Here is a 25,504-nt window from a genome sequence, read left to right on the forward strand (position 1 = left end):
CTTCTGGGTTGCACTAAGCAGCGTCCCTCAGCGACAGCAACAAAAACGCCATGCTGCTGCAGACGGCGCGGGTGTGGACCAACGGACCGAAATGAAAACGCCTCGCTCGCTGTTTGACGGAGGCACTCAAGGATCGTTTATAACACACAAGCTGTCGCGAATACTGGATCTTGAGGTGACCGGTGCAGAAGAAGTGACCATGTACCTTTTCGGCCAACGTTATGAAGAAAAAAACGATGCCGCGTCAAGCTCCGGCTATGAAGCCAGTACGACCGCAAGGAGCACAGCACCGAAGCTCTCGAAACTGAAGAAATGTGCTCCGACCAACTGCCGCTTCCAGAAAACGCTCTTCCGATGGCAGGTGACTGATTTAAAATTAGCGAATGTCCCTGTCTCACCAACTCGCCAATTCATAAGGCATCGAAATTCTAATAGGCGCTGATTATTATTGGACTATTGTGCACGCAGAAGTAAGTACAGTGCAAGCGACCTTGGCTGCGCTCAAGACTGAATTCGGTTGGACCTTGCAAGGGCCGATACCACTGTCTGCTTCAGGTGTGTCGTGTTCCACCGTTGCTGCTCTGCGCACCAATGTCTGTGACATGAACGCCATCCTGTCGGACGAACTTCGAGCCTTCTGAGAGCTGGAGAGCCTCGGTATCTCCTCAATCAGCTGCCTACTTTGAAGCGAGGTGGTGGTGGTGGTGAAAAACTACAGCAGCAGGAGAGAGAAGCCTTCCCTTATTCTCGGACTTTGATCGATGGGCTATACAAGGCAAGCCTCCCGTGCAAGTCACTTGACCAAGGGCTAGCCAGCAACGAAGCTGTAGCAAGAGAACGCCTGGCCAGGTTGACGCGGAGTCTGAGACCCAGCAAGGGCAGGCTAATGGTCTATGATGCAGTCATCCGCGACTACGTGGATAAAGGCTTTGCTGAAAGGGTTCCAGCCGACGAAATCGACAGCACCTCGTCTCGAGTGTAATATATGCCTCATCGTGCTGTTTTTGGTTCAAAGAGCCCTACCACCAAAGCTTAGATAGTGCTCGATGTATGTTCAAAAGCACAAGACTGCATGTCACTTAATGATGCCCTCACCACCGGCCCGAACCTAAACCCCGACCTGCTGCGGCTTATTCTGAATTTTTGATGCCATGAAATTGCATTTACTGCGACATCGAGAAGGCCTCCTTCAGATTGGCGGGCCAGGAGAGTAAATCACCTGGTCAGTGGATAGGCGGCATAAGAAAACAATACAAAAGCTTGAATTATGGAGGAAGAACGTTATCGTTGGGCGCTGGTTCGAGCGAGCGCTGAAGAGGCAGTTTTCGGTGAACCACCGCGCAATTAAATGAGCGCTGGAAATGGAAACATCTAGGCTGAGCGAAATCACACTGACGAAATAGTATGGGTAGGAGTCATAGAAGATGACGAAGAACACATAAAACGGGCTTTTATTAATATCATAAGATGCTTTTCGCACTACACGACCGCAGGAAGGCCATTTTTAGAGATACATTTCTTGGAACAATGCCAAGAATAGATAACGAGCAGAAACAGAGATTAGAGGGACCGATTTCTGAATCAGAAGTTAAAGGAGCCAAAGACAGTATAAATTCCGGAAAGTCGCCTGCCCTGGGCGATTTCAGTGCAGCGTTCTGTAAAGTATTTAGGAAATCATTTCCCCTCTGATAACAGCATTGTTTCACGAGGCGTATGATTTCAAAGCACCGCGTCCTTCTTTTGGTGTATCACACGATGTCCTTATTTCGAGAACGGAGGACACAGAAAAGTTACAATAGGTTCGCCCCCCCCCCCTCGTTCATAGAGGAGGAATTGGTGCATTCGGTATGCTTATGCGATGATACTAGCTTGAACATTGACTATTCCCAAGTAGCACAAAGTGGGCTATGACGTGGGGGCCCGCGTTGGGCCCGTGAGGGCAGCCCATACGGGCCCCATGCGGGATTTGCAACACGTACCCAGAGGGGCCCCGCTTGGGCTGCCCAATTCTGCCACTATCGGTCCCAATCTGTATCTGTGTGGGCAGCCCAAATAGGGCTGCCCGCATTCAGCCCAGGTAGACGAATGTGGGCAGCACACCAGAATCATTAATGGGTCCCGCATTTGTGCAGGCAATGCCATCTCATTGATGAAGGGTTTAATTTTTAAGTCGATTAATCCCTCCAATACCTGAACTATACAGGCGCGGGATTTGCGAAAGCCGGTCCGTTTCGGGCTGACCCACGTGCTGCCCTGATGGGTTGAATCTGGCATTTTCGGGGCTGCCCAAATTCCAATAATCATCAATTGCGAAACATTAAGCGCTATTTTTGTGCTTGTATGCGGCACTCAGTAACATGAGAGAAATTTATTCCTAACACTACAATAATGTGGGCTGGCCCACATCACCCCCAAATGTTGGTCTGAATATTTATTTCGGTGGTGTGTGTAGAATAGTAATGCCGCAGGAAACATTTGGAGGTCGTTCAGTGCATACTCGTAAAGCGGAACAGTTACTGTTGCATATTTTCTGTCGACACTGCATAATTAACGTAGTTGTTAGAGTAAAAATAAATAGTCTTTTTTCATAGCAAAGATATGCTTAGGTCAGTTATGTGAAACCTCCAGAAGAGGCAATTAGTAGCCGGTATAACATGATTTACATAAATAAAATGGTGCCTTAAAGATAGGGTGGAGACGTTTCAGAGCGGTAAGCCCGCCTACGGCCAATTTGGGGCCCACTGCGGCATTTCATGGGCCGCCCCAATTGGGCTGATCTTGATTTTACCGCATGGACTACGAATATATGTTACATTTTCCCGCAAGTACCCCAAGAAATACCCGTGTGGGCAGCGTGGCGGTGTGGTCGCTTTTCAGCCCGGCCACAAACCATGTGGGACCTATTCGGTTTTTGCGTGGGCAGCCCCAATCGGACTAGCCCGTCTTATATTTGCTTTAGGCCCACATTTGCATCGCATCTGCCCTAAATTGCCCCACAAGAGACCGATGCAGCAGAAGTGGGAAGGAGCAATTGCCTGCCCCGCTACCGCCCACGTGGAAATTATCTAGGTTTTCGGTGGGCAACCCTATTTGGGGCAGCCCAGGAATTTTCTGCATGAATTCCAGATTTTCGTCTGACCTTCCCTCAAGTACCCCTCAAGGGTCCCATGTAGGCAATGTGCGGGCATACCCGTATTTAGCCCCGCCGCGGCCCATGCGGGACCTATTCGGCTTTTGAGTGGGCAGCCCCAATTAGATCAGCCCATGCGTTTCCTACGCAAAGCCCAAATTTCATTTGCATCGGCCCTAAAATTTCCCAAGCGGGACCCTTGAGGGCCAGATGTGGGAATATGTACTCAGTTAGCCCTTTCCATGCCTATTTAATGCCCAAATGGAAAAGGCAGGGGCAAGCCCAATTTGGGCTCGCCCGCTTGATCCCTAAAGCGGGCCCTCGTGGGTGTTATTGTGGTTGCCCAAGCCAAACTTGCCCATGTAATGTGTGCTACTTGGGTTGGTACTGCCCACGTATTGCAAGGAAATTTCCCAATCCACTGCGTCAAGATGCAAAGAGTTTCCATCGCAGGAAGAACGTGAGCCAGCGCAAAGGCGAACAGTATTCAAAGACGCACTTACCATGTACTCCTCCTTGAGAACGCCTTCTGCCTGGCCCTGGATGACGTGGTCCTGGAGACGCTTCACGGGCACGGGCTTCGACGGTGGGCCGCCGTTGGCGATGTTGGCCGAATCGCTGCTCTCCATGTTCAGTGTCATTCGTGACTCAGACATACTGTTCTCGTCCACTGGAGGAAAGCATTAACACCACTTCTTGGGCTTGTTCGTGCATACAGAATTGGCAGGAAAATTGCGCCGAATCATGCACACCACAAGAAAGAAGACTTGATGTGGTGTGCATGGTTCGGCGTAATTTTTCCCTAATTGAGAAAAGCAGTGAACCGTTTCCCATTCCGGGAACAGCGAAATTTCTAAACCTGCTGTGAAACTATCACTTAGTCTCTGTGCTGATATCAGGAAACCTTCAGCGCTTAATTTAAAGTCACACAACTTGCTGTGCTTATTATTGTTCTCAATTCTCCATACTCAGATCTGCAGTGGCGTTCGACATCTGTATTCAAAAATAAGAAATTACACCGTGTCAGTGGTGCTAGTCGACGCTTGTCGACGATGAAACGTTAGGATATTTTATTCATGCATCCTGAAATACTGTAAAGGAAACCTGTACAGCTGAGGCTGCGCGCAGGTTAGCAGAAATGATACCATGTTCATCTTTTTCTGTTGTTATCGTGCAGGAAGAAGACTGCGACGTGAATAAGGTAGAAGGCCAATACAATCGGTGCCTTTCATTCTCGGAATTTCGATACTTCTAACAGTCGAAAATGCAGAACTACGCTCTAATAATATAGGCGAAATGTGGCTCTCTGGACAAAAAAAAAAAAAACTTAAACCAACCAAGGAACAATATAAGTCGAGCCTTTAGTGTTTCCGAGCCAACGAGTCTCCGCAAAAGGAACCAAACGCATTTCCTTGTAAATGCGAGTCACAGAGCAGCTTAGTAACTTCACCGACCTAAATGCAGACGCGGGAATAACACCAAAGAAGCTATCGAAAATGTTTTGCTATATACCAGCAGTCCACATTACCATCACAGCGAAGCTACAAGTAATGAGTAATGGCTGCGTTTGGGCGAGTTGGTCAGACATGCTAAATCTGAAAAGCGCATAAAAAACACACGGACAACAGCAAAAGACGGACACACGAGTGCTTACTTCCAATTGCCAGGGATACAACAGGACAGGGAGATTTTGTAAACAACCCTACTTTTGCACAGGAGAAATTTTATTTTTTTAACATTTTTCTTGGCAAAAGCTACATTAGGCAAACTGGACGTTTTGTAAACGTCAAACTTCAGGATCACCACGCAGGAGTAGGCGCACTGGCGAGGAGAGGGCTAACCATTGTCGCCACTGCCGTGGTTGCACGCGTTTCCGCGAGAAAATCATCGTTAAAAAAAGTTAGCTTCTAAACTAAGTAGAGAACTTTGCGAAGCCTGCTGGATTAAGAAGTAATCCGGCTCGTGTGTCAGCGAAACCTCGGTAAACTTGTCTGATAAAGAGTTTGCGTATCTAATAGCACGATGTCCCTTACACGCCTGCGCGCCAGTGTTTCTTGATGATCGTTTCTTAAGTTAGAGTGTGGTTGCGGTGAATGGGCAAAACGTGACCCTCTGTTGTAAAAAACTAGTTGAAGTTCCGCGCTTAGTCCGGTTGATTTCTTTCTTGTTCCTTGTCTTTTTGAGCGGTTTCGTGATGCATTCCAATACTAGTCGCCAACTAGCCTGCCTCTCATTAATGTATGTGGTACACTGTACTACACAACATTTCACGCACTGTCACAGCACAAATTTGGGTTTTTTTCTTCCCACTCTTGTCTAGAATTACCCCCTGGTACTTCAAAGACATATTTGAAGAACGCATGATTTGTTACTCTGCGGTACATGCTTATCACGTGCCCCAAAATTAAAAGTATGGAAGTTTATTTTGTACAGGACGCCCCAGACATCTGTCCTCATACCGTAGATGTTGTCGCTACCTGCTGCTTAAGATCTATGGCTTGATAACAGGCAACGGACAAGCAAACCATGGTCTTCCGTGCTACGCCAACTTTCTTCCGTTCGGCTGCTCTGGCAGTGTTGTGGAAGTTCTTCAGTTTTACGTGCTTAAAAACAGGTGTTTAATGGACGCTTCGACGTGTTTAAAATATAATGCCCATAAAAACGCAGAGTTTAAATAGTGAAAAGGCTTCTTCAAAGCAAAAAATAATCCCCCCTATACGCATTAGTAACTGCCTGCGCTTTTGTTCTTTTCGGTTGCGGATGCTTAAAATAAAAGCCAGGCTCGAGGAAATGCTTTATGATCAATAAAAAATTTTCTCCCCTCTACGTATTGTTCGCTATTTATTAATGCACCCTTCTTTACGGTATTGCAGTTCAGTACAAATATTTAACTCTCGCCTTTCCTAGTACGTTCACGCCAAACAAGTTTACATACAAGAGCGCCTATGAGACTTGAAAACCCCAACTTCTCTCACGTACACTTTGAAAGCCTGGAAAGTCGGTCCTTCAAGCTTCGCTTTGTGGGACCATTAGACCGGTACATAACGGCCTGCCGCTTTCTGGAAGAGAAAAAAAAAACATGTCGCAGAGTCCTCAAATGCGGCAAAATAAAACTTCATCTTGATATGAAGGCTACTTTTAAATATACGTCATTATAAAGTTTACCAAAGTATTATTATTAATTAGTATATACATAATTTAGAACTTAATTCGATGCCTGTTATCGAAATATATTTTAGGTATCAATTAAAGTTACACACGTGTTATTATCGCACAAGGATAAAGCGTGCAACATTATTTACTCAGCGCTGGAATAGATTTTTCAGCGTTTTGCGGCCCTAAATGTTTCAACAGCGACAGCCCGTCCAGTAAATATGAAGTTAGTTACGAAGCTTTGCATTTCAAGTAAAGGAGAATCCTTTGAATGTGACCTAGAAAAACATTCAGTATAGTTTGCCAATATAGTTACATCAAATGCCTACTTATCAAAGCCCGTGCATGAGACCAACACAAAAGTTTATAACAATTTCAGGCCGCACAATATAAGTGTGAAAAGCGCGCACATTAAAAATACTCATTTTTCTAGCAAAGTGCTCACTTTACATGCATCGTACCACTATGCATATTATCGGCGTCAAGTGAACGCGTTAAAAAAGGAGTTGTTCTTCCGGTTTACATTTCTACGAATAGCATGGTTTGCGCCATCGAAGCGCTGCCAGCCACTCACGCTGGCCGCCAGTGCTGCGCCAACTGAATGAATTTCCAGAGGAAAAACGAGCAACTGAACCTAAAAATATGGAGCAGGAAAAGTGTATGATGACAGGCTTAAGCTGGACCGAAGCGTTCCGCTGTTCGCATTTCATTTGATAGAAAAGTATTGAAAATATGTTTGTTTGATCAGCTAAGGTTGTCTTGATTTGGCGTTTATTACGAGAGTAGCGGCCAACTTCAAACATAAACGTCTTGGCATTTCACAGAGTGTTTCTTGCTTCCAACGCCGTAACATGCTTAAACTGGAGCGCACGAAAAAAAAGTTCCCAGGAACACTTTCTTGGTATTTTACTATCCAGCGACAGAGAAGTTCATGTTCGGGGACTGGTCTCAAGTAATGCAGCTCACAATGCACGCAGGGCACCATTTCTCCTCTCAGCAGTGGTTCCACCGCCACAACATTGTGGCCGCGCGGCCGTACTAGAATTCCAGCTTCACGCAGTGCATGCCCCACAGAAGTCGATGAGCCGGTAGTGCGTGGTGCTGGACATGTTCAGCTAGACGATGACGCCCGTCAACTTCTACCTCGATCAGCGGGGACTCCGTGTCTGGCTCGAAGTTTGGTTCCTTTGACTTGTCGTCATCCTTCACCCCGCTTGTTAGACGAAGAGCCCGAGATCTTCACCTCCCAGCTCAGTTCAGTTCAGGCGTTCAGTCGTGTCCGACTTTTCGTGACCCTATGGACCATGTCACGCCACGCTTTCCGGTCTCTCACTATCTTCTTAACATCACATAGCTTCATCTGCAATGCCTCGAGAATGCCATCTAACCATCGCGTTCGCTGCCTACCCCTTCTCCGGCGACCCTCAACCTTTCCCAACATCAAATCTTTCTCCAGCGACTCCTCTCTTCTCATCAGATGACCAAAGTAGCTGAGCTTTAACTTTAGAATTTGACCCTCCAATGAGCAGTCAGGGTTTATGGTCGACAATATCGACTGATTTGATCTTCTGGCAGTCCAAGGAACTCTTAAGAGTCTTCGCCAGCACCACAATTCAAACGCGTCAATTCTTCGGCGGTCAGCCTTTTTCACAGTCCAACTCTCGCATCCATACATCACAACTGGAAAGACCATAGCACGGGTTATACGGATCTTGGTTGGCAGACTAATGTCTCTGCTCTTTACTAGGCGGTCAAGGCTAACCATTGCTCTCTTTCCCAGAAGCAGGCGTCTCCTAATTTCATGGCTGCAGTCTCCTTCCGAGGTAATCTTGGCGCCCAAGAACAGAAAATCTGTCACAGCTTCCACTTCTTGTCCATTGATGCTCCAGGACTTGATAGGGCAAGACGCCATGATCTTCGTCTTTTTAATGTTCAGTTTAAGCCCAAACTTCTCACTCTCTTCTTGTACGCGCATCAGAAGTCTCTTGAGTTCCACTTCACTTTCTGCCATTAAAGTGGTATCATCCGCATATCTAAGGTTGTTGATACGTTTTCCAGCAATCTTCACTCCAGCTGAAGACTCGTCCAGACCGGCCTTCCTCATGATGCACTCTGCATATAGGTTAAATAGGCAGGGCGACAGTATGCAGCCTTGCCTCACCCCTTTCTCAATCGGAAACCAATCAGTAAGACGATTGGTTTCCGATTTCCAGCTTCACGCAGTGCATGCCCCACAGAAGTCGATGAGCCGGTAGTGCGTGGTGCTGGACATGTTCAGCTAGACGATGACGCCCGTCAACTTCTACCTCGGTCAGCGGGGACTCCGTGTCTGGCTCGAAGTTTGGTTCCTTTGACTTGTCGTCATCCTTCACCCCGCTTGTTAGACGAAGAGCCCGAGATCTTCACCTCCCAGCTCACCCTGCCTCAACTCCTGCCCCTTTTCGGCGTCCGCTGACGATCAGCCGCCGCGCTTTTGTTCGAAAAGCTCCTCGTAGCTTTCTCCGGGCCTCTCTCGGCGTGCACATAGGAGCTGGCATTGCAGCCCTGGTTGCCGCGACTGTAATGGTCGACGCCCGCTATGGCGTCATACGCGCCAATATCTCTGTTTTTAATGTGCGCGGTCTTCACTCGCTATATTCTTGCGGCCAAAACGCACCTCTAATCTGAATTATTGCATTACCTTTATGCGGCAGCTGTGAAAAGTACGTATTTAACGTTAGTAAAGCATGGTTCGAAGCAATACGAGGCCAAATAATTTACAGTTTAGTCAGACAGAACTTACCGTATGTAATGGTATGCGACAGCCATTGCCGACAAAATTAGGATAAGAAGCACCAGTGTGGCTCCAATGACAACGCCAGCGCCTGCCGCTTTGCTTCTTCCATTCACTGCACAGGAAGGATTTTATTGACATCTCTCCAAAGTTCGGTGTAGTTGCTTTTAATATCCCGACAAGAAGGTCTTACCTATAACTGGTGCTGTTAAGCTGTACCCATAAAGGGCTTGCTGTAATTGAAAAAGGAGGAAAAAACATCATTACCAGTTATTCCCACAAATGTTACTGTGATAACCAAGGTACAAATAACCAACTTGATAACAACGGTACAAGGTACAATAAATTATATTCCTCCATGACGGCCATTTTAGGGCCAATTGCTGATGATCGTAACACATTTTTAAAATTTTTCTTTTTATCATAAATGGTCACAAACCTACAAGTAAGCAAGTTTATGGGATAGCAGACACAAAGTTAGTTTTATGATTAAAATATTATTCAACTCTCTTAAACAGCAAAAAATCTCCTATGCTTATTCATCAATGGCTGTTGGCTCACAGGTGCTGATTGCGAAATAGCAATCTATTCAAAAGGAAACGAAAATATTATGATTAATGCCACCTGAGGTGTCCCATAAAACACTCTTGCAAGTTTCAGACCATTCAAAACAGGATTCGCACTTTTTTGCGCTGGAAATGGACAGATTTGCAACTAGAGAATGAGTTGCTACTTTCGTGTATGACGCACAGTCGATACACATTGCGGTTTTTCAGCTTGTTATGAAAACTAGTTGTTGACTAGAGCCTCGAGAATGGACTAAAACGAGCAAATTTCCTTGAATGGCTGGATTCTCCCCGAAGCCTAATTTAATCAACGTCAGTGCTCTTTAATCTTGTGTTCAATGTATCGCCTAATAACCAGAGATGTCACATTTGCGCAATTCGAAAGGGTTTTATTGTAGTGAATGTCGAAGTTGCGCTGTATGAACCGCCGATGCGCATCAATTATGAGTGCCCGCTTTAGCACCGTGTGAACAATCACTGTCGTAAAAGCATCGTGATGATTTTGCTACGGATATGCTTCGCAGAAACAGGTTCGAACAACGCCCGAGCATGTCTCGTTTTCATCTTTATCTTTCAAAACTAGTGATTTAAAATGAAACGTGTTAAAAAACATTAAATTCATACAGTTTTCATCGCAAAGTCGGCCGCGGTGCGATCCCAGTTGTCTTCATACGCTCCAGCGTAAAACAGACTCGGATGTAAGCATTCAACAAAACCCTTATTCATTTGCTCAACTTCTCGCCATGTTACTGTTATCAAGGCCAGCAGCGAAATTCATTTAGTCTTGTATAAAGCCTCCCACTTATATCCCGTGATCAGCGATACATACTTGCAAGAAGGAGACCTAATCTGCTCCTGAGGTGACCCACCTATCATGTGGGCTATTTTAAATATGAGAGGAGTTTTTGAGAAGCAGCTATTCAGGCTCTAGAAATTGTTATGCCCCTAGCAACGTTTTCAAGCCTGCGAACGAACACATGAGCAATGGAACCTCTTCTGCTTGCAGATATTTTCTGCTTTACAAATAATCAACAGTCGGCAGCCGTTCCCTGTCTCGGGAAGGTAATTATGTCCACGGACCACGTCAATCAAGGCACCAATGAAGTAGCAAGTTTCTTCGTCTCCACTGCGGAGAAAACGCAAGGTGCTTTGCTTCAAACAAAATGCTAAAATTTTTTTGTGCCTATCACCTATAAGGTCTGCTGCAGAACGCACCGAGATATGTCAGGTCAGTGCCCAAGCTACGATTGCTTTTAGGTAAATATAATCTCATTTACGCCGCATACGTTGCATATTATTTAATGACATTGAGACTGACAGCTGTACGGGAATTCTGACGTCAGACGGGTTACGGAGACATATTTGTTACTGATGTTCGGCACTCCACCCGGTACCGGAATTTGGCTATCAACTCGAAACGTCCACTTTTTGATTGCTCTCTTGGGTGTTCACGTTTTGGGATGTGCGTTCTATGGATGAATTATCAAAATACTAAAATAGATAAATAAATAAATAAAACTCAATGACTGATTTCTGCACGTAAAAGTGAGGGGTGAACAGTCAAACCATGGAACACACTGTTGGGAAACCTGAAATTTTGGGCAGTAAGAAATTGAACGAAGTTCATTCTCCTGCGGTTCCAACGGTAGAAACATGCTAAAAGCAATTGATTGTAATCTTGCCTAATAGTATACGTTATCGCTGTCACACCGTTTTAAAACAAGTTGAAAGTTTCAAACTTACCCCGGAAAAATTTGTCTCTGCAACAAGGCCAAAACGATAAGGTGCAGAATCTGTGAGTGGCGGATTTTCGTAGCCACCTAAAACGCTGTTGCTGCCAACCACAAATTGAACCGACTCTTTCAGTTCCCTGGGACTCAGGTAGGCGGCCACGTAGTATCCGAGATGCATGTCTTCAGCCGTGCTGTAGTTGACCAGTCTCACAGGCTTGGGAATGGTGCTCCCTTCCCGAACCACAACAAAGTAGTAGCCACTAGACAGATAATAGAAGAAGATACAAATAGAAAGGGGCCGGAATTCAACGCGATTTCTTCCGCAAACTGTTGTGAAATTTCCTTTACTTTATTGTTGTTTGTGTTGTTCTGTATGTCAAGAATTATCTGAAATATTTGTATTTTGAGGAGCAAGCATGCAGGGTTCAGATTCGTTTTCTGTGCAAGCAAAACACGTTTGTAATTTTTCTTTTTTAGTTCTCTTCTTCGCAATGCATTGGAGTCCTAATCTTTGCGATGCAGTGTTTTTTTCTTGCTTTAGTCTTTTAATTCACAAGGATTGCTCAGGAAGAAGTGGCCATTGTCAGGTAGGAAACAATCTTTTGTCTGCTCTCCCTTTATATACATAATGTAAATCAGAAAAACCCTGAATAAAAAATGCATTGAAGACGGCGTCATCGGCAGCGTAGTGTAATACAATTTACGCTCAGTTGTTTTACTTTTCTGATTTATTTCTATTCTATTCTCCTCTTCCGTGCTGACTTAGACTAAATGTAAAAAGTACAGACGGTGTACACACAACTGTGCACTCCGCCTGGAGCCTGTTACTCTGTTGCTCTAGTGAAGGAGGAATTTAATTTGAATGCACTCCGAGTTGCTGATCCACATTGCGTATATTTGCTAATACGAGCGCATTTAACACTGGATGGCTTCCTACGTAACGTATACATCATTACGGACATAAGCCGCGCTTATGAAAGAGCAAATTACAAAGATAATATTTCTCAAACTAATCACCTCCTACTTCGCGTACCTGTCGCAACTGCTCTTTCAATCGAGATTTTTTGCCAACATTTCAGCCTGCTCCATGTTTTTTTCTTTTCTTGTTCCTGCTTTTTATTGGTCGCTACGAGCGTTCAATACCTGAACCAGCTTTTATTTGCGCGGCGGCTGAGGAGAAGGCCAGTTGGGGGTGCTTTCAATTTTACAATGGCGCTCTTTCTTCTAGTCTTCTGCTTCTTTAAGTTTGGCTCTTGCTTGGCATGTCTTTCTTTGGCAATGATCGGCTTTGGCGTCAAGTAAATGCAAGCAGCGTAAAGGAAGTCTACACCTAAGCTCAATGGGTACCTTTCACACGATGGCTCTTGGTGGGATCTCATTACCTTTTTAGCTCTTGCCGTAAGAAAACTGTGCGACACGTGATGGTGTAACACGCCGTTCTTAACTGGAACTGCATGTTCAGCAGCTTCGGACTTGTTGTCCTCAAACCAAAAACACTTGTTTTGCGTTACCTGCGACTGATCAGTGTGCCTAAATACGTGGATAGCAGCGCGCTCTAATCACAATTAACTTCCTGATTTCTTTTACAGCCACCAATTCTCTCTTATACAAACTCGCTAAATAAGGAAACATGACCCTTCAGGTAATCGATCCCCCGTTTCGTTATGAATAGAGACAGGAAAATCTAAGGCAATTATGTAGGCTATTTAAAACGGGGCAAATGCTAATCAAGTAAATGTCAGTGTATGTAAGGAACCTATACTAATCGACGAGACTGAAACACGAGATTGCAAAACACAGTTAAAGATGCTCTTTGTAGCATTGCAACGACACCACAGATGTCGATGCTGCGGGATGAGAGTGAAATCGGCGGTTGAGAGAAAAATACGCGTGCATGTCTAAAGAGACAGTAACAATTTAAACAGGCTGCACAGCCTACACAGCTGTAGTAAGACACTTAGCGGGGCAGGTTGGTACATAGCTGTCAAGAATTTAAGCGCAACAGAGACGACACACAGACAAGATAGGACCGGACTTGCACTAATCCTGTCTAGCGCAATTCCTGTCCTGTCTTGTCTATGTGTTGTCTCTGTTGGGCTTAAATTCTTGACAGCTACTTATGACAAATAGAGCAAGACACGTTGTAGCGCTAGTTGATGCATTTTCATGAAGAAATAATTGCCAACCAAAAATACGCACGCCGAAAATATAGAAGCAGACAGGAGAGAGACTTCTCTGCTTTTCCTGTGAGCGTTTTCATGGCTCGCTAATTCTTTCGTCAGAGCTATCGAGTTATGAAAATACCTTCTTCAATATAGTCCCAAGTCTAATATATTCCAGCCGAGAGGTGGGCGCAAAAGGAATGAATATTTCGGGAATCTGACGCAGCACAGAATAATTCATTTCGTCGCATGCAATACGGAGGGACAATAAATTGCACCTTGGAATGTACTTTATGACCGTCTCACGTCAGAATGAAAACTCAAAGGTCCAAGATTTTTTAAACTTTGAAATCCCAGCGTTAGCGTTTATTTCTCTATACTACTAGCATGGTAAAATATATAGAGAGGTGGAGGATAAACCACTCATACTGGAAAAAGAACCCATCATAATGAATCAAATCATTAAGCAACTTAACAATAGAATACTATTTGGTGAGTGATAGCCAAAGCAGTATTTGATAATTTTTCTAGAAACGCAGAAAACCGCAATAAGTGTGATATGTACAGGTGCGGACATAAGTAAAGAGAGCCCGCGTTTACGTTCAAATTAAAATCCCGCCTTCTGTATCAGAGATAAGAAAACAATATTTTTCCTAGTGAAAAGGCGCTGATGTCTACTACCGGTCCACAGATACCATAAATGCTGGTTTTATTTTGCAACGCGCGAAACATTTTAGAAGGAAAAAGCATCCTTCGTTTACTTTTTTCCGCACCTGTACAATCCTTGATGGAGAGAAACCGCGGAACATAAAGGGGAATGGCAACGACCGATGAAGGCGTTGATTGTGTGCCTAATTTGTGCCACGCTCAAAGAGATTTGCGTTTATTATTGCGATACCATGCCTTGGTGAATAAAATGATTATCCGCACTGACCTACTCTTCAAATATGTGTGGCCTTCCTTTGCAGCATGCGAATGCACTCAAGTACATTTTGCAGGGGTGATCGCAACTTTAGTTCAACCTTGAAGGATTTTCTAATATCTATTGGACGAGTGTAGCCAGCAGTTTCAAAACAGACCGCAGGACCACCGCCAATATACGTTACGGAATACGTTTCTTCTTGTTCTCATTTTATCTCCACTACCGTCCATTAGGCTTAGACTAAACACGATGGAAAATACATGGTATTTTGGAGCGCAAGGCTGACTTTTACCAGCTACTCTGCTGCTAAAATTACCATCTGCGAACGAAAAACAAAGTAAGCCGGACACCGTTTTCTTTACCCAAAGGCAATCCCCCCCCCCCCCCCCCCCTAGCAGAAAACTTCACTGCTTACGCTGCTAATGAATTTCGTTAGCAGAGCCAACCAGTGTTTACTGAGTAGCCAACATACATACGTGATCGGGCCTCTCATGAAGTCGACAGGATTCAGGATGACATTAACGGTCTGATTGGAAACAATGCCAACCATGGGCGGAACTTGAACGTCTGGAGCTGCAAAGAAGAACGTGCATATGGCAGTGCATGTTTCGGCGATAGTCTCAGTACTCAAACTGGGATTCTCCGCGCCTGTTCATTTAACCAAAAGTACAGGTGACACCTCTTCAAAATTCGGGAAACAAAAACTATGCAATCCTTCGACATCCAGAGGGAAAATGAATTATTTTAATGACATCAATTCTAAGAGGAACAAATTAAATCACCTTGTCACTCTCGTGCAGAAACTTTTGTGCATTGCAATCATCATTGCTAGATGCGGCCAAGAAGGTGCAATGCATAGTGTAAGGAACAATTGAAAATTTTCTTCGTCGTTAAACTCGAATGCAATGTAGTGACAGATAATCGGATCATCGGCGGATAACCATATATCCCAGTGGCAAAGATGCAGCCCGTATTATTACGGACAAAACAAGCCTAAAGATGTAACATATATTATCACACTGCATTTGTTTCACAATCCTAGAGTTCCCCTGTAGATATTTTGGAGGTGTTTGTTTACATAGTGCTCGTATATAAATGCTAATAAATAAAATCTGCAGAGAAACTGGACTGGCAATTAACGCGGTAGGGAATGAATACCAATTACCGCCAAATCACTCTACAACGGAGGCCACTAAAGCACATGTTTTGCCACAACGAAGTACTTGAGATTCTTCGTCAGCAAGTCAAACAGTGCAATGCAATCATCCCGTCCTGCTCCCCTTCCGAAAGAAAAGTAACGTCTTGTATTGTCAGATTTATTTTTAACGCAATTTTACTGCGGAAACAGCAAAAATTATTTTGTGTGTGTGCATGCAAATAGACTCTTAAGGTTTCGGTCATGGGCAGAACTACCTAAGATGGTTTTGTTACCCAAAGTGGCGCTGGACTTGGCGCTTGAGTACCAAGGCTATTGGTACGAGGCAGCTTGCCGTTCTACCGCTCTATGCGCTGACGACGTCCCAATGAAATTGCCTTAGCGTTTGTTTCAATGCGAAGGTCGCATTAAAATAGACGAAACAAAACAAACAAAAATATCAACCGTTAAATACCGGTTTAGCGCTCTGTTGGGTGGCGCCGGGAACCTGGATGTCACGCGTCGCCCGACGAATGAGGTAAAGACGCAGCCAGGTCGTGGCTCGTACAACCTCTGCAGGCAATCTTATTCTGGGGCCAATCAACGGCAATCTTTTTCCTTCGCTCCTGAGGCGTTAGGCCTTCATCTGGAGACCTAGGATGAGAAATTATCAATTCCGTAGCATCCACGAAGCAGAGCTCACGTCAGCAGGACGTCTCGTCATTGCAGGTTCGTCCCCCACCTTTCCGGCCCCAGAACCCACAAGTTTAGTTCTACCAGATCGAGGCGCAATTTTGCCTTGCCCGCATCAGCTAAGAGACGAAGCAATAATACTGTCGCCTCGAGCCTTCCTTCCGATGTTGCCGGCGAGCTCTCCGACATTCTCTCCGCTCATGGGTGATACACCATATCAGCACTATCTGAGCTTGGTCCCTCTGAGCTCGAGTTCTTGGGTCATCACACATCCTTCGGAGGGTACCCACCCTCTCACGTCCACCGTCCAGTCCACCAAGAATTATCCCCAACCTACAACACTGCGCCACTTACGGCAATTCCTGGGGCTGGCATATTTTTCCAGGCGCTTCATCCCAGACCGTGCAGAGCTGCTTAGCCCGCTCACTGACCTCCTCCAGTCAAACAATGGCCCGTCCTCCGCTATTTGTTGCTCATCAGAAGCTCGGGCCATGTTTACTGCCGCAAAGCAAGGAGTTGGGAATGCCGTGCTTCTGGTCCATCCATGCAGCAACGCCCCTACGACATTGATGGAGGATGCCTCCAGCGTAGCCTTCGGAGCCGGCTTACAGGACTACAACAACCCCGAGTTGAGACCAGTGCGTTTTTACTCTCGGAAGCTACCCTCTGCTGAGACCCGCTACAGCGTCCTTGGCCGAGAGCTCCTGGCCATCTACTCCGCGATGCAGCCTTTTCGGCATTTTGTAGAAGAATGTCAGTTTCAAGAGCTGACCGATCATAAGCCTCTGGCGTATGTATTCCGCACCAACTCATCGAAGTACGTCTCGCGCGAACTCCGCTCACTCGCTTACATCTCGAAGTTTACTACCGACATTATCTATGTACAAGGTACCACCAACAATGCCGTTGATGCCCTCTCTCGTACTGCCGCGGTAGACACTCCATCTCCTACCGTCGGCTAGGCCGCACTCTCTTCCGCCCAGCAGAATGACCGTGAGCTCACCGCTTTTCGTGAGAACCCCCGTTTCCTCCGAATACGGCTTGTGCCCCATTCTTGATCGCCTGAGACCTTGGGGTGCGATGAGTCAACAGACCTTCCACGTCCTTTTATTCCTGCTTCACTACGCCGCCCCATCTTCCATCCTCTACATGACATATGCCATCCAGATATTTGGGCTACTCAGCGACTTCTCACCCAGCGCTATATTTTGCCCGGAATCAAGGCTGATGTGCGCACTTAGATGCGCCTGTGTCTGGCCTTCCAGACGACCAAGATCTGCCGTCATAATAAGACGCCTTCCCAGGTCTTCTTGCCACCTGGCTGTCATTTCGACCATGTACATCTCGACACTGTGGGCCCTCTACCCGTTTTTGAGGCTACCGTTATATCCCGACCATGGTCGACCACTTCACTCGCTGGCCGGAGGCAGTCCCCATTCCTGACATCACCGCGGAGACTGTTCCCTGCGCCTTCATCTCGGCGTGGGTACCTCCATTTCTTTCTCCTGGCACCGCGACAACCGACCGTGGCCACCAGTTGGAGTGCTCCCTATTTGCTTCCCACAATCATATTCTCGGCACCAAGCATTGCCATACCACTGCATATCACCCGTGTGCCAAGGGCATCGTGAAATGCCTTCACTGGCCGCCCTAGCCGCTCGCCTCAACAAGGCACCTGGGTCGACTCCTTACCCCTTCTGCTCCTTGGTCTACGGCCGATCATCCGGGAAGACTTACAGTGCTCAGCTGCTGAGCTTGTGTATGGTAGTGCTCTGCGTCTTCCAGGAAACTTCTTTACATCACAGCAGATCCAAGCCCACCCCCAAGCATTCCTTCAACGCCTGTTGGACTGCGTTAATGACCTCCGGCCTACTCCATCACGCCATTTTTGTGCTCCCTGACCTGGCCACTTCGACCCACGTGCGACACGATGCTGTCCGAGCATCACTAACACCGGCCTACGACGAACTTTTCCGCGATCTCGACCGCACTCGGAAAACCGCTACCCTGCCACAGAACGGCCGGGCTGACACCGTCCGCCTAGACCGCCTTAAGCCGGCTTACACGGAGACCGCCTCACCTCCTGCTCCAGTGCCATCGCCGGCCCTCCGTCTGTTTCGACTTTCAGTCTATGCGGGGGGCCCTGTAGCTCCCTATTGGGTGGCGCCTGGAAGCCGGATATCGCGCGCCGCCAGGCGAAGAAAATAAAGGCGGCCCGTGGTCAATGCTCGTGCAGCCACGGCAGGCAGTCTTGTTCTGGTGCCAATGAACAGCAGTCTTGTTTCTTCGCTCGTGACGCGTAAGGCCTTCACAGGTAACAACGTCGCATGATTTCTGATAAGCCGTGAGTATTTATGTTATATCGTGTGTTCTATCATTGCAGTTCAGTCTTGGTTTCGTCCTCTTTCGGTTTCTGCTCCGTGGATTGCGCTAGTATTTGTCTTCGTCTTTAGTTGGATTGTGTCGTCATTGCTCACGTCAGCTGAAGTCTGTGTATAACCGACTCTCCAGAAATCAAGGGACATGAATTACTGACAAGGAATTCCCGCCTCCCAATCTTAACAGCCACCTCGGCCGACGCAACAAAGCCGCACGGGTATGGGATAGATCTAGCGAAACAGGGGCATCGCCAGTTACATAAATTGTTCCAATGGCATCCGCTATCGCATAACGTAATTTTCCCCCAAAGATTCTTTTGTAACAGCATAATTTCCTTATACGACAAGTCATATTTTTAAGTTACAGCTCATTTTCTAAGGATTTTTTAAGTTGTCCAGGAAGGTCGTCGCCTGATGAGCCACCTGCTGACATGTTGCATCAGGCGTTCAATGCTGAAAGTCAGTGAGTGAAACATCTTGATCCAGTGAACTTTCTAACCAAAAGGCTCAAGTGTTTGAGCAACAGAAGAGTCAAATTATCATGTTCGCATCACTCGTGGGGAAAACGTCATACCATACTAACTCCTATACAAGCGCCGGTGTAAGAAATCAACGAGAGTTTAAGAGAAAATACGGCTGCTACGTTTTTATTTCAATATATCATCCAGGTAAATATGAACAATAAAACAATGGAATGTTCAGCTAGTTGTTCAGCGCACATGATGAAAAAGGCAGCCTAACAGAGAGAAGTACACAGAGGAAAGACAAGCACAGAGTCAAGGATGATGCTGTACTGACAACCAATTAGGACGTTTACAGTAACATGATACGTCGGAGGCGTTGTATTGGGTATAGCGTTGTCCGTCGAGAACTTGACGAGCTTTGATCGCAGGTCGATGATCACCCGATGTTCACTGAGAAAAGGCCCAGCGTGTCTTGGTCCAGAGAGCTAGGGTAGCGGCGGCGGCCAATGGCGTCCCGGAATAGGGTCTGCCACTCAGCTCCACAACAAAGCGCACCTCCCTTAACAAATCATATCATCGTAATTAAATGTTTTCTCCTCCTCACGCCCAAAGCCACGTCTCGCGATCAGTTCTGTTGGATTGCGAAGCAGGTAGGATAAGCGCGGCCATTCACTGTCACTCTTGCGGTGCATCACCCCAACGAGGTAATAAGGTTGCACCCCACTGTGCGGGTCAACGGGCCACCCCGAGTGGTCGTCACTTTCTCTAAGTGAGCGGCGAACGGTCCACTGATGACTGAGTAGTCGGGTCCTCAGTCCACTAGGGGGGTAACCATCCAACCATCGACAGCTACTTCAAGGTCACTTGTTCGTGTTCAGAAGACTGAATATGGCTGAACACACAAATTTTCTTAAGAACATTATTTCTTTTCTTGCTTAGGCACCTTACCCTTCATGATCACTGGCTTAACATTATTTCATTATCGCGCCTGCTAACAACTTGATGTAATAGTTATATACAACTGGTTCAGCGTTCCGTTTAATAAAACCTTGAATATAGGCACCATTTCGCGTCTTTTCGGTATTTTGTTATTTCAAAAATTAACACCAATTTTGTTCCCTTTATTTCCTAAACCAGCGTATAGTTGCAGGAGAAAGGTTCCATTGGCACGCACATAAATGTTCATTTGTTGAAATTTATTTTCGGTGACTATAATTTGCCACCGCTCGCAAACTTAACATGGTGGTCACGGTAATCAAATGTGTTTGCGAAAAATAGGCTAGGATAACGGTTGTCATGATAATTTGATCTGCCATAACTTTCCCCAAAGGAATCGAAGGGGGTCAAGAGCACAGTCTGGAGCATTTGGCTTTAAAGGACCCGGATAATTATATGCATTCTTTGCAAACCTGCCGTGGTGGGTCACAGGTTCCGAACAGCAGAACGCAGGATCCCTGCTGCTGTGGCCGCTTTTTGATGGAGGCGAAACGCAAGGCGCTATTGTGCTGTGCGATGCGAGTGCACGTTAAATATTTCCAGGTGGTCGAAATTTCCGTACGGCGTCTCTCAAGCATCAGCGCACTGGGACGCTATAACCACGTAAAATAAACCAAACGTTGTTTACAGATAGAATAGCTGAATCAAATGCATAAAAATGACTTCTTAATGCAAATTTTGGTTTCAGCGGCTTTTATTTATTTAAGAGGCTGAGGGGCTTTTTGTTGAGCCTTTCTCTATTTGCTAGTCAGGCTAAGAGATACGTAGTGGAGAGATTGGGAAATTTGGACCACCTAGGTCTCTTTAGTGTGCACTCGTCTCGCCCAGTACACTGGCGACTTGTTTTCTGCCTCCATAAAAAAGCGACTTTTGGGCCCTGACTCGACCCCACATCTTTGGTTCAACAGTCGAGAGCTCTAACGACTGATGCACTCAAGCAAGTCATAGATGATGTGTAAATAGCAATATAAAGATTTCGCAACTACAAGCAGTTGCGCAGGGTGTTCGTTGAGATGTAGATCGTTTCATTGTACTGAATGGTGTCTTCAAGAGGAAACGCGAAATCAATGACGAGAACTTAAAAAAACAAGTGCTGCTTAAAATTACCTGCGTGGAAATATTTTCAAGCAAACCGCCGTAGTTTATTGCAGTTTGAGAGAAGTTACGTTATGGCAATGAATTTCGAAAAAAAGTAGTGAATATTTATTGAATTAGTATTTTGCAATTTTCACTGGAAATCAAGAGGAAATGGGCACCGACAGGACATGTAGTGCAAAGAGAGGATAACCGACGGTCGCTGAGGGTAACAAACTGGATTCCAAGGGAAGTAAAGCGTAGCAGAGGGTGGCAGGAAGTTACGTGGGCTAATGAGGTTAAGAAGTTCGCAGGCGTCTAGTGGATGCAGCTGGCGTAGGACCGGGTAACTTGAGGGAGAATTTCGCCTTGCAGTGGGTAAAGTTGGGCTGACAATAAAGATGATGATGGTGACGAATTTTCACTAATACTGTTACGTGTCAGGAGACGTTCACACAACGTAAAACACTGTTATACTCACACCGAGCGAGACACAAGCACTGGCTGCACCAGACCTGAAAACACAGATCGCTGCCGAGGATTCGGGCCCCGAGCACGCGCCATACGCACACACACTTCGCCTTCCACATCTGCGTCGGCCCGTATCATAGCCCTCTGGCGCAGAAGCACCGTCGCGGTGCTGCTCAGCGAATGTCAGAATAAGGTAGATTCTAGGGCTAAAGGCGCGAGACGTGGATAACATTGGATTGTACAGTACGGGAAATGCACTCTGTGAAGGCAGGTTGAGTCTTGTAGGTGACGGCTGTGACTTGACGCAGCACACGATAAGGGCCCACAAGCGACAAAGGAGCCACGTGAGAAGGAGCTGTCGAGGTGGTGGGTTTTTTAGTGCTCTTGCTGAGAAGCTTGGGAGGCTTGCAAGCTTGCAACTTGGCGAGCATGGCCGGCAGGAGCAATGACTTGAAGGGCGTATTCAGAATGTGGGGGACCAGATGTTCGAAACAATGTGTCAAGCGGCAATTGAGGCTCACGCCGTAGAAAAGGTAAAAGGGGAATAGCCAGCGGTGTCGTGGCCGGATGAGTTGTACGCAAATGTAACGTATAGGAGGGCGACGTCGCAGTCACGGTAATCAGGAGGAGACGTACATGTCAAGCAAGTCAGTAAAAGTGCGTTGAGCCGCTCAGTGAGGCCATTTGTGGGTAGTAAGCAGTGGTAAACTTCTGTTTAGTTGAGCACGAGAGAAGAATGCGTCAACAACTACTGAAATGAAAATGCGGCTACGGTCAGTGAGCAGTTGACGGGAGCTCCATGGTGAAGAATGAGGTGGTGAAGAAGCAAGTCGGCGACATCAGCGGCCGTACTCGTGGGGAGCGCGCACGTTATCGCGTACCGGGTGGCATAGTCTGTGACTTCTGCAACCCACCTATTGCCAGAAGTGACTCATGAAAAAGTCCGAGAAGACCCAAGCCGACAAGGTAGAACAGTTCCGGAGGGATATCGGTGGGCTGAATAAAGCCAGCGGAAGGAGATGCAGGCTGCTTGCGATGCTGAAACTCATCACAAGGACCAACGCAAGGACGCACTGAGCGGTAGAGGCAATACCAGAGGAACCGACGACGGATGCGGTCGTACGTGCGAATAACGCCGAGATGGCCAGCAGTAGAGAAATCTTGAAGTTCGTGGAGAACAACTGTTCATTAGTGCTTAGGAAAGGCTAGGAGAAGGTCAGAACCAGTAGGCTGAAGATTCCGGTGGTATAAAATGCCGTCAACGAGAGCAAAGCGGTTAAGTTAATGCTCGGTTAGAGCGGGGGTTAAGCGATCAATCATGGAGAGGAGCTCCGCATGCGGTCGCTGTTCTTTGCCAATAGTTGCAAACCGTGATAGAGAGAACAGGTCAATGGCAAATGCGCCCGTGGGAGTATCAGTCTGGGCAACAGGTCAACAAGAGATGCAATCGGCATCTTTGTGCAACGGGCCGGACTCGTAGATCACAGCGTAGTCATATTCTTGGAGCCGTAGAGCCCAACGCCTGACGCGACCAATAGGATCCTCAGAGAAGAAAGCCAGTACAGTGCGTGATGATCGATGGCAACTGGGGACGGCCTGTCATATAGGTAGAGTCGAAATTTTCTAACAAGCCAGACGAGAGCCAAGCACTATTGTTTGGTAATGGAGTAGTTCTTTGAAGGGGACAGGAGGAGCCTGGCATACGCAATTACACGATGAGTCCCAGATTGGCGCTGAGAAAGAATGGCTCCGGGGCCATGGCCACTGGCATCAGTGCCGGGACTTCTCAATGGTAAGCTTTAATGGTAAGGTGGGCCAAAGCTTGGTCTTGGGAGGACTTACTATGAGCGACTGTGAGCGACTGAGCAATGTCGGCAAAATCTCTAATGAACCTACGAAAGTAGGAACAAAGCCCCGAAAAACTTCAGACGTGATTCAGACGGGAAGTCGTGTACTGCTCGGATCTTGTCGGAATCGGAACGAACCCCCGTAGCATCGACGACACGGCCTAGTATATTGAGCTCACGACTGGAAAAGGACTTGTTGAAGAGTTGAGTTGGAGTCAGGCTTGACCGAAGAGCTAAGGAACATTAGAGAGGTCTGCCATGTGGGATAAAAACGTGGGTGAAAACAAAATGACATTGTGTTTCAGGGAAGCATAATGACATTGAGCATGGCAAGTGGAACATCTAAATTCTTGCAGCAAGGAGCCCATCAGCGTTCAAATGCAGCTGGAGTGTTGTATAAGCCAAAAGGCGTAACCTTAAACTGACAGAGCCCCTCCGGAGCGACAAAAACTCTTCTCCCGGTCCTTGCCGTCCACTGCAATTGTGCCGGTAATGTATACGAAAGCGCCGCGGGCCATCTTTTTTCTTCACCAGGACGACGGACGAATCCCACGGACTGTGAGAGGGCTCAATATTTTTCTTCTCCAGCCATTTTGCAACTTCCGCCTGGATTACCTGTCGTTTTGCATGGGAAACTCGGTATGGTCGGGGGCAGATAAGAGGGGCGTCGCCGGTGTCGATGCGGTGCGAGACAGTAAGAGAAAGATGTTATGGAGATCGAAGATGTCAGAATAAAACTCGAGAAGCGCACGAAGCTGACAATTTTGGACAGGTTGCAGATCGCAGGAGATCATTGCCATGAACGCGTTAATTGAAGTAGAATCGTGGTCAGGGTCTGCAGAAGCTGAGGCATCGTCAGTGTACAATGGTAAACTTGACAGGAGCCAAGAGGTGAGAACATCGACACGTATGTGCCAGTTGGAAGCACTTGTGCCCAATAGCTGAAATTGATCAATGGCAGTGACAAAGTGTTTGTCTTGACTGTAGCCACGGTAGGGGGCAGTGCAACGCTGCGGAGCAGCAAGAGATCAGAAATAGGCGCAACAAAGTAGTCACCATCGGGGACAGACGAGGTAGAACGCAAGGTAACCAATGAGGCGGCTACTGACGGCAAAGAAACTTAGTCGGGCGAATACAGTCGGAGAGAGGAATGCAAGGGTTCAGGGTCGATTATTGTGAGATCCAGGTGCAGGATGCCTTGCGAGCAGTCGATCAGGGCAGAGTGCTATGATAGAAAATCGAGGCCGAGGATGAGGTCATGAACACAAGAGTTCAAAACAGTGAACTGCACCGGAATTTCATGGTCAGCAACACTAAAGCGAGCGGTGCTGAGTCCATCAAAAACCGTTCCGTCGTCCCCGACACGCACTTGAGACAGAGCCGGCGTGAGATATCTTTACGTAGACGGCGGCGAAGGCTTGCACTCATGACAGAGGTATACGCTCAAGTGTCTACAAGCGCACGCAAGGGAACACCATCAACACAAATGTCTAGTTTGTCCAAACGGGAGGTTAGTAGAGGATTTGTGGACCTGATCGTGGATGCAGCGTCACCTCCGGGAGCTGCATCAGCTAGTTTTTCAATTCAGATCGGCTGTATGAGGCAACAGCCGAGAATCAAAGGGGCTATGTGGATCGAAAACGATGGTCTTGTGGAGAAGGAGAGCGGGAAGAGCGACGTGGTTGGGACCTGGCGAAATCTTTGGCCGAATCTGTTGGTCGGGGCGAAAAACGGCGAGGAATTTCAGGATGGTAGTGATAGAAAAAGTCGGTGTGAGGATTCGGAGACCATCTGTTGCGGCAATGCCGGGAAATGTGGCCGCCGCATTAGCAATAGAAATATATGGGACGACCATCAGGCGTGCGCCTCTGCTGGAGTTTGATAGGGACGAAAGTCCGGTGCCCGAGGAAGGAAAATATTCGTCCTTGGTGGCCGGACAACGGGGTTTCTGATGGAACAGACCGCAGGCTAGAGGTCCAAGTTTGCAAGTTCTTCGCGCACGACGGC

The 25,504-nt window shown here is 46.9% G+C and overlaps 1 protein-coding gene across 5 annotated transcripts in view; it reads right to left on the reverse strand.

The window, feature by feature from the left end:
* LOC146180432 (receptor-type tyrosine-protein phosphatase T-like) overlaps positions 1–25,504 on the reverse strand; it is a 680,195-nt gene that overhangs the window by 151,270 nt on the left and 503,421 nt on the right. For all 5 annotated transcript variants that reach the window (XM_084576027.1, XM_084576026.1, XM_084576025.1 and 2 more), the window contains 6 exons: positions 14,916–15,012; positions 11,366–11,615; positions 9,250–9,289; positions 9,066–9,171; positions 6,110–6,189; positions 3,634–3,800 (listed from right to left, as the gene is read on the reverse strand). In XM_084576027.1, coding sequence (XP_084432153.1) covers positions 3,634–3,800; positions 6,110–6,189; positions 9,066–9,171; positions 9,250–9,289; positions 11,366–11,615; positions 14,916–15,012 — 740 coding nt within the window. The remainder of the gene's footprint in view (positions 1–3,633; positions 3,801–6,109; positions 6,190–9,065; positions 9,172–9,249; positions 9,290–11,365; positions 11,616–14,915; positions 15,013–25,504) is intronic.

This window comes from Amblyomma maculatum, chromosome 8, assembly GCF_055883805.1.
Source record: "Amblyomma maculatum isolate TAMU_Amacu chromosome 8, ASM5588380v1, whole genome shotgun sequence".
Taxonomy (NCBI): domain Eukaryota; kingdom Metazoa; phylum Arthropoda; class Arachnida; order Ixodida; family Ixodidae; genus Amblyomma; species Amblyomma maculatum.